General features: G+C 50.3%; 1 protein-coding gene across 7 annotated transcripts in view; it reads left to right on the top strand.

Annotated features, from left to right (window-relative positions):
- Nucleotides 1–16,266, top strand: part of FAM13A (family with sequence similarity 13 member A) — a 2,868,510-nt gene that overhangs the window by 1,805,294 nt on the left and 1,046,950 nt on the right. For all 7 annotated transcript variants that reach the window (XM_069630746.1, XM_069630744.1, XM_069630745.1 and 4 more), the window contains 2 exons: nt 248–292; nt 11,833–12,015. In XM_069630746.1, coding sequence (XP_069486847.1) covers nt 248–292; nt 11,833–12,015 — 228 coding nt within the window. The remainder of the gene's footprint in view (nt 1–247; nt 293–11,832; nt 12,016–16,266) is intronic.

Here is a 16,266-nt window from a genome sequence, read left to right as displayed (position 1 = left end):
TGTTTGTGTCTGTATCTAAAAGATTAGTGTTAAAAAACCAAGTGGATGCTCGCCTTTTCTGGAGAGATGATTGTGTCCTTATTAAACCAAGATTTTAGGCGCATTATACTGTTGATTTCCCCTTCACCAGAAAAAGATTGTGAGATGTAAAAATGCTCTCACTCTTCTATTCATCTTTGGCATGTGGGTTCTGTCATCCCACTATGGTCTCAGCTAACATTCTTTATTTGTATCTGCTTTTCCCCAGCACCCACACATCTCAAGCCACCAATGTCACAGCTGCCGGTGAAGAGTAAGTGCAACTGGTGATTTTTGTTATTTCAGTATGTCTGTTATGTGTGGGTCACAAAGAGATGTTCACCACACTCCATTCCACATTGTACATTAGAAACATTAGAAATGCAGAGTTCATAATGGGAGATTGAAAGTTCCATTATTTGCCTTTTTTGTAAAAGCCTTATTTGTTTTTCACTTTTTCTTAACTGGCTTACTATTTTTTACTGTCTTTTTTCCAGATGAGTACTCATCTAAGACTTCATTAGTAACATAGATCCCAAAGCTGCCCATAAGCTTTCAAGGGTTAGTGTGCAACAGACCCCTACTTCCTGTGCAAGTCTGCTCATATAGCTGGATTTGTGGGCTACATTAGTTATTGGCAGCTCTTCAGTAATATATATTTTATTTATAGTGCGCCAATACACAAGTGTTTCAATGGGCGACGCGGCAAGGGCGGGGAACAAGGGAGGTCAAGACAATGAAATTGAGATAGCACAAATGCGGGGGAGAGGGATGGGGGAAAGTGCCAGGGGAAGGGGGGGTGGAGGTGGAGAAGTGCAAGACATAGGCTCAAGACATAGAAAAAAAAGAGTGCAGCCGACAGGTGTCAGTGCAGGGGTTAAGTGCAGACACAAGTGTTAGATAAGTGCAAGTAGGGGGGGACTGTAGGGCTATAGATACAGCCCCAAGTGTAGGGTTTCCAGGAGGCAGTGCAAGTGTGGAACTGGGAGGGCAGGGACCTGGGTCCGTGGTTCAGAAGGTAGCCAGGTAACCAGTGCATTATCAGACATGAGATCAGCAGGGAAGTGGAAGATAGAAGGCAGAAGCAAAGAGGAAAGTCTTCAGCTCCTTCCGGAACCGCAGATGCTTCTGCTCAAGTTTCAGTGAGGCTGTTACAGAGGGAGGCGTTGCCTATAGAGAGAGATCTGCCCGCAACTCGTTGCTTAGAAAAGCGACTGACCCTCAGGGAGTTGGAGGTTGAAGAGCCAAGAGCTCGAGAAGGAAAATATCTCTGTAGAGAAAGCTAGAGGTATTTTGGTCACAGGCCTCAGAAGGCCTTGTGGACAATGCAAAGGGTCTTGAATTTGTTCTTTGCAGCCACTGGGAACCAATGGAGAGATTTCATTGCTGGAGAGATACAATCCCTGGGCTTGAGGCCAAGGACAAGTCTCGCAGTCGTGTTCTGGATGAGTTGCAGAGGACGGAGAGTAGAGGAGGGTAGATTTAAAAAGAGTCTGTTACTGTAGTTAAGCCTAGAGAGAACCAAAGTTATGGAGACAGTGAGCTTCTGGGGGAAGGAGAGGAAAGGTAGAATACCTCTGAGTAGGTGCAGTTGGGAGTTTCACTACTTAGAGACATCGGAAATGGGAGGGAAGAAGGAGAGTGTGGAGTTGAAGATAACCCAGAGGTTCTTAGCCTCACAGGTGGGAGCAGGAAGAGGGCCAAAGGAGGCCGGACAGAGAGTGGTGGGAATGGGGGGGTGCAGGTGTGCCGATGAGGAGGATCTCTGTCTTACTGGCATTCAGGCAGAGATCATTAACGGCGCACCAGTCCTGGATTGCAGACAGACAGTCGGGAATCAGAGAAGAAGAGGAGGCGGAGGGGAGCCTGAAGGCGAGGTGGGTGTCATCTGCATAGCACTGTAAATTGGAGCAGAGAGCAGCAATGAAGAGGGCGAGAGGTGACAGGCATTGGTTAAACAACCTGGGTGAAAGGTTAGGCCCCTGGGAAACACCACAGTTGGAGAGAGAGAGATAAAGGAGAGGAAGGACCCAAGTTGGACCTGGGAGGGTCGGTCAGAGAGGAAAGAAGTCAGCTAGGCCAGAGCCTGATCAGTGATACCCAGATTATCACGGAGACGGTTGAGCAGGATGGCATGGTTGACCGTGTCAAAGGCAGCAGAGAGATCCAGTAGGATGAGGACAGAGGGAAAGTTGGAATCAAGGTTGGAGAGCAGGTTTTCATGGATGTTCAGGAGAGCGGTTCTATTCTGCCACCAAAGTTGCTACTTAAGATGAGGATGTAAATCCTTACCTTTTCAAACATGAGGAGGAGTCTTGAAGCACAGAAGAAGATGCCAAGCTAAAGATTAATGATGTGGAAACTCTGCAAGTCTTTGCATTTATCTAAGACCTGAGGTGACGGCACTACTCTGCCTGGTCTGTGTCGACACCAGAATTATACCAATCAGAAGGAAGCGAAAACATGATGATCCCTTCTCCTAACCCAGTGAGCACAGTGTGGTTAAAATCCCCAGAGTCCCTACTCACAAGGAACCATTGCATTGACCATTATCAAGAGGTTGATTGTTGTTTACCAGTACTCTTGTTAACAGTCAGAGTTTTAACAAGGCTTGTACTTATGTACTCTTACGTCCTACCCCCTTTCCTCCATATTGCATGTGCGTCCCTGCCAAGGGATGGGAGACTGAACCTTTTTCACCAGAAAAAACCTTCCTCCACTTTAATTTTAGAGGCGCGCAGGGGTGCGGCCCTGGGAGCATGCGCTGTCCTGACTCTGCCCTCCGGGGCCACACCTCAGTCCCCTTTTCCGCATCGACGGGAACGGGCCGAATTCACAAGCTCTCCTGGGTTTTGCTTTGGCCATGTAATTCCTTGCGTGGATACTTCTTCTCTTCTGTCTTTTTATCAAAAGTTCTCGGTCTTCAGGCGTCATGCTCCTCCCCGGTGCATGTTGACTTCTACAGGGTTCAGCAGCTGTCCATACTGTAACAAACTCTTTGCAACTTCAGACCCCCACGCCCTCTGCCTACGTTGCCTTGGCCCAGACCACGGTTGGCAAGATTGTACCGCGTGCAACGCACTTTCCACGAGGTCTCTGAAGAACAGGCTAGCTAAGTGGAGGGAGCTCTTCCACAGATCGCCTCCAGAGGACCTGAATGACTTCGTCAATCATCGATGCAGGCCCAAGATAGGGCACTCTTTTCCAGCGCACCCCGCAAGGGAGACTCCTTTCCAGGGACTCGCCTGCGCGGGAGGAACCGCTCAGGTTCTCATACCAGCATGAGTATCGAGGCTAAATCAGCTACCGGCTGGCAGGCCGAGGGGTCAGTTGATACTCCCGGTGACAGTGCTGAAGGACCGGATGGTTCTTTTACCGGGTCTTTACCCGATGGACCATGCTCTAGTACCGGCAACATGTCAGAGAGAACCCCTATACACAGTTCTACCGGCAGATCCGCCAAGGGCGAAACGCCTACCAGGTCTCGGCCTGAGGAACAGGGTAGGCCTCATGATCCACACTCAAGAGTCCTGGACAGGGCTGGGCCCAGTGAGCCAAGCAACACGGTGCAGGCATGTGGAAGGCAGCTCGTCAAAATGGCCGCCGCCGCGCCAGACTCTTCTGAAATCCGCCTGATACCGCACCAAGGCAGGGAGCAGGTGGAGGAACGTGTGTCAAGATGGGACTGGTGTCAACCAGGTATGTGGCCAACAGCCTACTCTTCATTTGCGCAGAGCAGGTTTCCGCTGCATCTGTATGGGTAGGATACGCAACAGCTCCAGCAGCCGCCCGTTACCCCGTCAATATCGCCTACCACCCCACCGGCCTGTGAGGACAGATTTTTTTAAAGGTTCCTCGGGCTGATGAAATCTCCTTGGATGGGGGTCATCCTCAGGGACGTGCTCCCGCCAATGGCTCCGGCGCCGCAGGCCCCAGTATAGGCACCCTTAGCCCCTGTTCAGCCTCCGCCACCCGCTCCGGCCCCCCAACCGATAGTGCAGGCGGTTCCGTACCAGCCTCCGCTGCATCCTCTGGTCTCCACACCCCAGCCTTCGGCAGGGTTGGCAAAGTACTTGGGCCTTCCTCGACCCGAGGTCGAGCAACCATCAGAGGGGGTCCTCGCTGAAGTCCTCAAGCTACGTCCCGCAGCGAGAACAGTGATCCTGATGCAGAAGGACGTAGTCGCCGTAGCCAAAAAGGGCTGGGTCAAGCCCCACTCGGTCCAGCCGGTCAATCGTCTCCTGGACTCCATGTACAGGCAGATGGAGGGGGATATACTCTTGCTATCGACCTACCCTCAGCAGCACTCTACTGTGATCGCTGCAGCATCATTATACTCTAAGCCTCAGTCGTCCTCGGCCTCTTCCTCCGCGACGCTGCTAGGCAAGGAGGAGAATATCTTGGAGGCGGACGGGAAGAAGCTGTATTCCAACGCGTCCCTGCATCTTCATCAAGCCAACGTGGTTGCCATGCTGGAAGCCATTAACCCGAAGGTTTGGCAGCAAATTGCTGATTTCCTTCCAGAGCTTCTGGCGCAGAGCCAATCAGGATTCAAGGCGGGACTGGCAGATGCCAAGATGGTAGCACAAGACACCATGAAGTCCACTGTGGCCCACATTTACACCTATGGTCGGGCCATCTGCATTGCCACGGACATGAGAAGAACAGCCTGGCTCTGTGCTGCTAAATTTAACCTGGATGTCCAGGAATGCATAATATACCTTCTGTTCGAAGGGGATGACCTTTTCCACTCCACCACGGACAAGGAGCTGGACAAAAAGAACAGCTCACAAACGGCCAAGTCTTTATCCATCCTTACAAAGACCACGCCCAAAACGTACAACCAGTCAAAGCAACGCTCGGACAAGGGACGTACATACTGAGGGTTCCGTGGCTTCCAAGAGCAGAGGTCCAGCCAGCCTGATCGTTCGCCGACCCAACATCGGCACAAACAACAAAAAGGGGTTGAGTAAGGGCTTTTTCCAGTCCCCCTCCTCCGCAACACCCTCAGCTGGAAAGAAGGCATGACACGCCCCTGCAGGTCCACGTGTATCCAGTGGGGGGGGAAGGCTTGCTCTCCATGCACAGTTCTGGCACCAGAATTTTGCGGAGCCCTGATGCTCTCGGTACTATCCACGGAGTACCGCATACCCATCCCAGCCTCCTCCCCTCCACTCCCACAGGTTGGGACAGCAACTCTTTTGGCGGAGATCCGGTTGCTTCTACTCCAGGATTTTCGCCATTCAGAAAAATAACCAGGCAGGCCTCAGAATTGTGCTGGACCTTCCAATCCTCGACCTCTCCCTACCTCTACAAAAATTGAAGATGGTTACGCCAGATTTAATAGTTGAGACATTATGCAGGGGAGACTAGATGTGCTCCCTGGATCTGAAGGACGTGTACTTACACGTCCTGATCTGGCAGCCTCATCGTTTCGATTCAGAATCATGGGCTGCCATTTCCAATTACAAGGTGCTTCCCTTTGGCCTCAAATCGGCCCCCAGGGTCTTTACCAGGCTGAGGAATACAGTGGCGGCACTCCTCAGGTCGCAGGGCCACCACATCTATCCGTATCTCAACGACTGGCTCGTCAGGGCTTTTCCTCCGGAAGCAGTGCACCACACCTCTCACGCCCTCATGAACACACTTCACGATCTGTGTTTTTCGCTCAATCTCAAGAAGTCGCAGCTGCAGCCTACGCAGACTCTGACCTTCTTGGGGCTCATCTGGGACACAGGCTCTGAGAGAGTTTTTCCTTTGGAGGACAAGATCGCGGCCATCAGGAGGGCCACTGCGCACTTCCTCAACAGAGAAGTGACATCGGCCTGGTGGTTCCAACACCTACTGGGTCTCATTGCAGCGGTCCTATTGGCCGTCCCCCACACGAGACTCAGGATGAGGAGGAAACAGCTACACTTGGCGGCATCATGGAACCAGGAACGGGGCTCTCAGGCAGAGATGATCATCGTTCCTCCTACTCTTCACCCAGACCTCACATGGTGGCCCAGGGACTGCAACCTGCGGACAGGCAAGCCCTTCCGGCAACCTGCCCCACAGGTCACCATCACTACGGACTCCTCTCTAAAGGGATGGGGGGGCAGCCTGGACAACCACTGCGTGCATGGCACCTGGACCCGGCAGGAGCAGGAGTATGCTCAGAGCCTTCCTTCCATTTATCGAGGGCAAGGTCGTCCTCATTCAGACAGACAACTCGACCAGCATGTTCTATTTCAATAAGCAGGGAGGTACCAGGTCCCCTCCACTGTGCAGACTCGCAGTCAGCATGTGGGAATGGGCCCTGGAGAACAACATCTACCTCATGGCCGTCCACCTTCCGGGGGAATCCAACCTGGAGGCGGACAGGCTCAGCAAACTAGCTGCCACTCATAATTGTCCGCTCCCAAACAACCTCGTACTGCAGGAGATCTTCAGCAGATGGGGACACCCCCAGGAGGACCTCTTTGCCTCCTGGGACAACAGGAAGTGTCAGCAGTTTGCCTCCTGGCAGGGGCAGGGCCCCGGCTGCCTGGTCGGCGCATTTCAGATTCAGTGGAACAGCATGACAGCATCCACCTTCCTGCCCACGCCGCTGATACACCGAGTGATATGCAAGATCAAGGAGTCGCGCCAACTTAGCGTCATTCTGATAGCTCCATGGTGGCCAGCCAGGCCATGGTTCTCGCAGCTGCTCAGCCTCTCGAAGAGACCTCCCATTCGCCTTCCTACGGGCCCAGCACATCTTCTGGCGCAGCAGGGGGGCAGGGTCATTCACCCCACGCCACAGAAACTAGCCCTCACAGTGTGGTTCCTGAGCAGGTCACGCTTGAGCAAAGCTACCACGGCCCACTATAAGAGCAAGTGGACCAGGTTCTGCCACTGGGCAGACTCTAAGGATATCAACCCCCTTGCATGTACATTGGACGACGTGCTCTCCTTCTCGGCACACCCCACCCACTTGGGGGTGCAGGTAGACACTTGCCGCACTTACTTGGCTGCTATTGGGGCCTACAGAAACTCGGAGGAAGAGGTCTTCTCCTCTTCCAACCCGATTGTCAAGAAGCATCTAACGTGACTCGCCAGACTCTACTCGCCCATCAAGAGGCCACACCCTTTGTGGGACCTCAATATAGTGTTGTGTGTCCTGGCCCGCAAGCCATTTGAGCCAAATGCGTCCGCAGACATCAGGCTGGTCACCATTAAGACGGCCTTACTAGTCGCCCTCACCTCAGCTCGCAGGATAAGCGAAATCCAGGCTCTGGTCGCCTCAGAGCCCTATACTATGTTTCATAGGGATAAAGTAGTCCTGTGGACACACCCAGCATTCCTACCTAAGGTGCCTTCCGTGTTCCATCTGAACAAAGAAATGGTGCTGCCTACGTTTTTTGCTTAGCCCAAAGACGAGGCACAGAGAGTTCTGCACTGCCTGGATGTCAGGCGTGCACTGAAATTCTATTTAGACAGGACCAAGGGCTTCCGCAAGTCGGACGCACTTTTTGTCACCTTCGGCGGAGCAAGACCGGGATATCTGGCCTCCATAGCCCGTTGGATTGTCTCGGCCGTCAAAGAAGCTTACGAGGGACAGCATAAGCCACTGCCAGCCAACATGCATGGCCACGCAGTCAGAGCCAAGGCAACGGCCATCGCATTTTAGCAGCATGTCCCCTGGCAAGTCATAAGCACGGCGGCCGCATGGGCCACCCCTTTGGCTTTCTGCAAGCACTACTGTTTGGATGCCAGCTCTAGATCAGACGCGGCTTTCGGACATGCGGTTCTTAGAAACCTGTTGGCTTAAGGAGGGTCTCCTCTCCACCCAGGAGCTGTAATGGCCCATGCAGTATGGAGGAAAGGGGACAGGAAGTAACAGTAATTATAAGTTACTCACCGTAGGAACTAACTTAGACGTTAGTCCCCTTTCCTCCATACATCCCACCATCCTCCCCCCTAATAAAACTGGTGTAATTAGGCAATGTTAATCTATTGTCAACGCGTCTATGGGGACTGAAGTGTGGTGCCAGAGGGCAGCGTCAGGGCAGCGCATGCTCCCAGGGCCGAACCCCTGCGTGCCTCTAAATTTAAAGGGGAAGAAGGCTTTTTCTAGTGAAAAAGGTTCCGTCTCCCCGTCCCTTGGAAGGGACGCCCAATCAGTATGGAGGAAAGGGGACTAAGGACTAAGCGTACGTTAGTCACTACCGTGAGTAAATTAAAATATATGAAAGTAGTGGAGACACTAACAACCATGCAAAATGTTACAACTAAATTTGCGACCTGAATTGTTCTGTTAGCCTGAAAAGCCATCGCTGTTCTCCATCTTCACCTATTGATACCCGATCCATGCCATCAATGAACCGATCTACTGCACACTATCAGAGTTGCAGCAGTTTGCTCCTTTCCCCCCTTCCTTGTGCCGGTTTGATTATGGTCAGTACACCATTGTCGCACACCATGCCTCTTAAACAAAATGGGCCACATTATGAGGCGGGCGGTAAGGGATTACCGGCACCGGTAAGGGCACCGGTGCCGGTAATCCCTTACCGCCCTACTACGAGTTCCCTTTGCGGGTCCTCCCTTAATGCCTGGTTTTTCCAGGCGTTAAGGACGGGACCCACAAAGGGACTCTGGAGCTAATAACGGTACTGCAATTTGCGGTACCGTTATTAGCGCCTTCCCCATGCCCATTGAGCCCTATGGGGGCTCAATGTGGAATGGTGAAGGGCCCCGGTGAATGGGGAATTACCGGTCCCGCCAACCTTGGAATGGACCGGTAATTGCTCCATTCACCAGGGCGGAGTCGATAGGGTTTTAGAGGCAGACATGGAGCTTATAGCTCCATGGCTACCTCCTACCTCGTAATGAGGCCTAATGACTTTGACTTAACTCGCCAGGGTCTTTGCTCGTTCTCTGCTGGTTCTGGCTGTTGGCCAGGTATGGTACATTGTTCCTAGAAAAAAAAAACAGTCATCCAGCGTCACACAGAGTCTGCCCTCAGAAGCCAGAGACACAAGTCCCAGCCAAGCGAGAGCAACCCTCCCGCTGTTCCAACCGACCATAACACGCCAGATGCAGCAGGCAAGTGGACAGAGGGAGAGAGGTAGCGGGGGAGGAAATGCACCTACGTGGCTGCAAGAACGACCTCGTTATGGTCCTCAGTCTCAACCACAAGTACCCATGAGCCGCAGTCGAAGCCCTGGACCACCAGTTAATCAATTAATCTTTTATAACATGCTTAATACCCGAGACCCGTCGCTAAGCGCGGGACCGGGATTAGAACCTGTGTTGTTCTGCGTGTCTTGCTTTCAAGACAAACAATTTGCCCCTGAGCTATCCTCGCTGTAAGGGGGGTAAGCAAAGGGGTGCAGACCCCTGGCACAAACTTCTCTTACCTCAGGAACATTTAGACTGAGCACCCTGTTACGAATCCCAAGGTGTTGTTGCGTCTCCCCAAGGTGGAGCGCATTCCCATGAAGCCAGGGTGGTGAGGCAGCCACCTGATAGTCCCCCTGGGTTTGGTACTCAGCAGTAGGATCTCATGGGAAGGAACCTCCCCTCTTGGGACAAGGGAGAACATTGCTGGAGAAGGCGTTATACCAACTCTCCACCCATGCCCTATACACCCCTTCAGTCCTTAGACCCCTCTTCCAACACAGACTCCCTTAGTGAGAGTATGCCCATGTACTTCTGGAACATCTGTGAGATTAACCAAACCCAAGTTCTCATGCATTTGGGGGCTGTTCTTGGACTATGTGACAGACAAAGAGCAGATATTTTTTCAACTTTTGAAACACCTTGTGAAGCCTTGACTGTCGGCAATGTGTTACTTCCTTTCCATTTTTTTTCTTTTTTTTCTCCTCTTCCCCTTTTCCTATTCCTCAACCTTCACCTGTTGAATGAACGGCTGTGATATATATAACAGTTATATGCTTACAAACCTAAAATTCCGATGTTATGATGTTTTTTTGTGGACCACTATATGAAATGATACCTGTACTATGCTCATCGGAATCTCAATAAAAATGTGTTTATAAAAAAAAGTCTGTCTTCTGACCACTGTCGGACACCTACGCTACCGATGGAGTGGTTTTTTGTAGCAGAGTCTACAAGGACCAACATATGGGTCTAAGCTCCCCTGACCAATGAAGAAAGATATAAAGCCAATAGAAATCTCTTTCTCTAGCGTCCAATAAAAAGCTTAGCTTTGCCTAACACCAGCCCTGGACCCTCTCCACCAATTTAGGAGCACTTTCATTGCCCTGGTGTTGAAGAGAATGATTCCCTTTTTCCTTCCTCCGAGTATTGGTTCACCTTCTGATCTTTTCCTTCCTCAGTCAGTTTTCTTCCTGCCTCCTTTTCTGTCCCTCTCTTTTTTTGGCTACCCCAACTGCTCATTCACTCCTTTTCAGATTTTTCCTTTGCACTTTTCTGTATTGTACTTCTGCCTCCTCCCTTTCTCTCTTGTTGTTCTTCCACCTCTACTTCTTGCTCAATCTCAAGGTGTTCTCCCTCCTCTTTCTCTCCTTCCTCTTCTGTTCAGTTTCTCTTATACCTCCTATTCGTCCCCCTTGGGTATACCCTGTCATTCTCCTCTCAATTGACATTTCTCCTCCACCTCGCATTGCTTTCTCTATCAATTTTTCCTCCTCCTCTTCTGCTTCTCTTCTCACATGTTCTACTTACTCTCTCCTGGCATCCTTATCCTTCACTTTCTTTCCTCTTTCTTCATTAGATGTTTCACCTCCATTCCTCTTTCCATCCCTTGCTCTTTTCTGACCTTTTCCTCCTCTTTCAGCTTCCTTTCTGCTCACCTCTCTTCCATGCTCTCCAAATCATCTCCTAACATTCACGCCCTCCTCTGTTTTTCCCCCTTTTATACTATGTTTTTTTTAGCATAATTGGGTTTGTGAGCAGGAGACAAGTTGTAGCTGTGCATTCATCAGTTGTGGTGATTGGACGAGGCCTGAGAAAACTCCCATCAGTTTGTACTTGTGAACTGAATGACAGCTTTGCATACTGTAATGGTTGTCAACCATCTTGGAGTCAGATGGCCTTTTGTTGATGGCCGTCTGACTTTGGTGTGGTGCTGTGGAACTCCTTTGTGTGACTGCCATCCTTCTGAGAGGTGAAGCAAACTCCCTTGTCTTGTTGCGGGGCAGTCTTGCGGAACATCCGACTAGATACGCTCACGGTCCTGTTCCACGCTGTCATCAGGCACCTGTGAAGGCTTCCATGTGGCTTGCAGAATACCCTGACTGTGACCTAATTTCTATAAGGTTCTTCCTTCTGCTTTTATGACATGGGCTAGAGACTATTGTGACGTTTATAGGTTGCTATTTAATACTTTGCAAACAAGTCAAAGGGTGGCATGGAAGCCCTAGGGCTACTCCCCGTACACTGCCTGCGGGCCAGCATTGCAAAGCAAGTGGATTTCATGGACTCCCAAGTTCTTCCAGCCCCCGCAACCTCCTCGAAGTGCCATAGCCTCACAAATATGACCTCATCACAGAACCCAGAGAGAGATTTTAAAATGGTCTAAGTGGTATAAGGCAATATCAGTAATGATTTAGGGGAATTGGCAGGTAGCTATGGAGGAAGGTGTGGTCTTGATAACAGCCACCCTTTTTTTTCTAGGAGGTTGTGGTGGAGGAGGTTTGATTACTTGTAACCTTTGACATCACTTCTGGATTTTGTCATTGCGGGAAGGTTGAGGGTGTGCCTCTTCTTTTCTAGGTACAGTGAGTTGGAGATTAAGTAGGTGCTTGCATCACCTGTTTCTGAGATGCGTTTTGGAGACATTTCAAACTTCACTTTTATGTTTTTCAGATACCTGGAGCGGACTATCAGGTCAGCAGTGGAACAGCACATTTTTGATGGGTATGGCGGCTCTGGAGGGCACAGTTCTGAAGAATCTGAATCTGGAACTTCTTCCACAACGTCCACCTTATCTGCAAGGCAGAGGAGGCGGCATCTCAAGGAACAGGATGAAACCTGGAGAAATAGAGATGTGTAAGGCAACAGTCTGAAACTTGCTGTTTGTGTATACGCCTGGGTGCCTGTCCTTGATGTGTATAGATAAATGCAGAGGAGCAACATTAGTGGTTATTAAGATTTCATTAATGCCTTGGTTGTGCCACCATCTCAATAGATTGGGTTCAACATACCACCAGGAACGCCTTCTGAGACACGCGCTTGCTCTCACTCCAAGTCTCTTCCTCTCTCCTTCTCCCCCCTTCTCCTCCTCCTCGCCCTCCCCTCTCCATAGAACTCGTCTACCCCGCCCCTCCCCCTAACCCTATCTCCCTTAGTACCTTCTAAAATGAATCCGTAGCCTAAATTGCTGCACTCTTTAGTTCCCTTCCACCATCGTCAGGAGTGAATAGTACAGAGCTTTTCTTCTTGAGTTTTTTATGTTTTTTACTAAGACTTTTGCTGGGATTCTCTGGTCTTGTTCTTGTCATAGTGTGGTGGTTGAAAACCAATGTAAAAGTTATTTCTTCTTGCAAAATTGTTTTCTTTAAAGTTGAAAGTGCATGTTGGGCGTAACTTCAACGTTATGAAAGTTTGTCAAGTGATTCCACATGTGGGAACTCTGGTTGGTGAGCAGTAGGAATAGGTAGGGCAAGAACTTTCAATATAGCGTGGAAAAAGTTGATAACCCAATGAAACCTATACAAAATGTCCCTCTGAGTTGTGAGAACTCCCCATTTGATTGGATTGTGTCCTCCAACATATTCCACATCTTTGACATGTAATGTCCACAGCTGTGCTGCTTTGGAAATCTTTCGGCACAGGGCATCCTGCGTGGATCGCGTCGATGTCCCTCGAAGGCCTTCGTCGAGGGTGATGTCATCAGATGTTATAAGTAGGACGCACGGCGCCCGTAGCCTCAGTTCCGTTTTTTCCGCAAACGTGTTTGCTTCGAGAACTCGGCACGCCTCATGTTATCTACTTCGATAATGTCTTCTTCTACCACTCATGCCCCGCGGTCAGGCTTTAAAAAGTGCAGGGACTGTAAATCCAAGATGTCCATCACGGACCCGCACCATATCTGCTTGTGGTATCTGGGCGAGAGCCACGATACGGACGACTGCTCAAAGTGCCAGTCGTTGACTGCCAAGGCCTTGCGGGAGTGTAAGGGGAAGTTTCAGGTGTCTAAATCCAGTAAAACTACTGGTATTTCCACCGACGACTCAAGGGGGGTGACTCTCCCCGTTGGAGGGAGTCCAGGGGAGTCCCAGAGTGGTTCTTGCCACTCGTCCTCGTAGAGGCACCCCTGGAAGCGGCGTCAACGGTCGCTTTCCCCGTCCTCGTCAGATGATGGCTCAGTGAGGAAAGTGGCTTGCCCCACTAAATCCTCTACACCGGAGGAGTGGGAGGCATTCAGGGAGAAAATTCCTGAGATTTTTCAATCTCAGGGCACTGACCCGTCCGCGCCTTCGGTTGAAGCCAGCAGGGAACGGTCTGGGTCCGATGCTCTCGTGCCTTCGGTCTCGGGCAGTCGGCGCGATCAACATCGGGAACCGTCGAGGTCCCTTTCGGTCACGGTAGATCGCCAGAGACGTGCCAGATCCAGGTCGCGGTCTTCGTCCCCGACAAAACCATAGGTGCCGTGCCCATCGAGTGCGGCTGTAGGGGCCTTGCCCTCGGAGCCCTTAGCGCCATTGTCAACGCCAAAGACGTTGATGTCAAAGCCGTCAGCGCCCTCGACGCTGTTAGGCAGAACCAGGGCAGTTCCCTTAGGGAGCACTACTGAAGATTAAGACTACAGGTGAGAGCAATAAATCCCCTTTGGTATCAGTCTGTACCACAAAGATTTAGTTGGTAGCTGTGGCTGAGCAGTCAGACTTATCTCAAGAGGGAGATGAGCAGTATTCAGGGTTGACACAATAGGTAGTACAGTACTATGGAGCAAGGAAACACTGACCAAAGTTTTGTATTAAAAAGAGAATATACATTTATTTTATACACTTCTAAGTCAACACATAGATCACAGTTAATAAAGTAATTTAAGTTTAGTCAAAAGAAAAGCATATACAACTCCCTATTCAATTGTAGACAAGTTTGCGGTATAGTGAAAACTGAGCAAAACAGCACAGTGAAAACCTACTACAAATGGCACTCTACCAATTCAACGAAAGGGAGGGAAAGTACAGGTTAAACCGAAATATCTTCAGACACCCCCTAGCAACACTTCCCTGAAGTTTTGTGAACAAGTAATGCACAGTAACACTTTAACCAAGAGACAAGTGAATGAAAACTGAGCAAAATGGCACTCCACAAGTTAAAACAGTAGGAAGGAAGAGGGGTTTAGAAGATTTAGGTGCATCAACACATTTCTCATTGGCTGATTTGTTAGATCTGCTCTCACTAGATTAGTTTTCAGAGTCAATAGGCCTGAGCCAGAGTCAGTGGTACAGGACCAAGAGCTTAGGAGCACAAATGTTCTTGTGGCTGCAGTCAAGTCTTTAGTAGAAAACTTTCGAAGAGGTAGATGCAAGGCGAAAGACAATGTTAAGAGAGAGGGCGGCTGACCCCACAAGTAGTTAAAGGATTTAAAACACCTTTAGGGCTACCACGGAGAAAGGGCAGCCTGGCGGAACAATGTACCTTAAACGTGGAGAAGTGGCTCCTGCGGTGGCGGTTGTTCCTGGTAGTTCCTGCAGGTCGAGGGGTCCAACAGAGGAAGAGAGGCTCTTGTCGTGGAGGAAGGTTCGGGTTGCTGCACTACCCAGGGATGAAACCAGCCGCGGTGCTGCCAAACAAAGTTTAAAAGGTACGCTCCTTTAATCGCGGTCCGGGTCGATAGCTGCCTGGCTATCCGGTCTTAAAGTGCGGGGCACTGTCGAGTCGACCAATGCAGGTCCGAGGGTGCGATAGGTGAACTGGTTGACCCCACCAGCTCAAGGGAAGGAGGCTCCTTCGCTGAAGATCTCCTCTCGTAGTGTGGAAGAAAAGTGGTGAGACGATCCGGCAGGGCTTCACCGGTGGTGTAGATGCTGAAGATGCCTCTGGCTTCTCTTCCCTTGGGTTCCGTAGTTCCAGTGGCAACGTCTTGCTCTTCCAGTCCTCAGGACCCTGCTTTTATGCAGAAAGTGACCCATTCATACAGCCTAGCTGTCACTCACACAGTGGAGTGGTCTTCTTGGCGGGAGACCCTCCAGCCTATCAGGTTAGAGTGCGACCCGAGTTGCTGCTGCAACTCTGTCCGGGGGTTCTACTCCCCCTCCCAAACAACAGACCCACCCCAGACTCAGTGGAGCCGAAAGGAGGGCTTCTTGGCAGAAGCCCGCCAAAAGGACGAACAAAGGATCCCCGACCTGGGTTAGGAAAATGGAGTAAGACTCGAGAAAGAAGTTTTATCAAAGTTCTGGCAAATGAAACCTACCGGATTAAAGTTAATAATAAAATAAACCGGCGGTATGTTAGAGGCTGTCAGTAGAAGTGGTAGCCTCGAACAATGGGAAAATCCCATAGAGAAATATTTGCGGTCGAATATAAAAGGTAGTAACCACTACCACCAGCCAGAAACTTTGTAGAGGGGGACTTTAAGGTATCCTCTCGAAAATGAACATAGGGGAAAAACTATTAACCCCTTCCAGTAGTTCCATGTTAAGATGGGGTGTACTGGTTAAGTTCATAAAAATCGACTAGTAAAGTCAATGGAGACTTTACATGCCCTGGAGACAGTATTCAGTCTCAGGGTATGGAGTCTATGTTTGGGGGTCGCTACGACACCCCTTTGTCACGGCACGGAGGGTGCTGTGGGACACATGTGCATAAAGATGGTTCCTATGGGTGAGAGAAAAGATCCCATAGGCATTAAACACAAAAATAGCCTAGAACACACATAGCAAAAATGCCTAAGAGTGGGAAAAAGAGTCTCACTCTTAGCAGGTAAAAAGAAATAAACCCTTCAAATCCAGCAGAGCTGCTCTCGGACTCTATAGGTAAGGGAAATTAGCCATAAAATGAGAATTCTCCCTAACAGACGCTATCGGGGCCTACAGGCCTGAATTTGCCGGTGGAGGTCCCTAGAGCTGTGGAGCCTCTGAGAAAGGCTCTAAGACTGCGAGGCCTCCCCATTGACTCCAGGTCTGCTCCTGTACCTAGGAGGGAGTTCTTTCGTTCTCTACAGGATATATATGAGGATGAGGAGAGGTCTGATGTGCAGTTGGTGCCTTTTGGTGCTCCTGGTGACACTCCTGAAGCTTCTGACATGGTCTTTTTGGAGGACAGTCAGCTGGAAGATCTGAGGCA

The sequence above is a fragment of the Ambystoma mexicanum genome, chromosome 6q (assembly GCF_040938575.1).
Source record: "Ambystoma mexicanum isolate Mex_15411 chromosome 6q, UKY_AmexF1_1, whole genome shotgun sequence".
NCBI classification, from domain to species: Eukaryota; Metazoa; Chordata; class Amphibia; order Caudata; family Ambystomatidae; genus Ambystoma; species Ambystoma mexicanum.
Note: the sequence above shows the minus strand (reverse complement) of the source record. Positions and strands in the feature narration are given on the sequence as shown.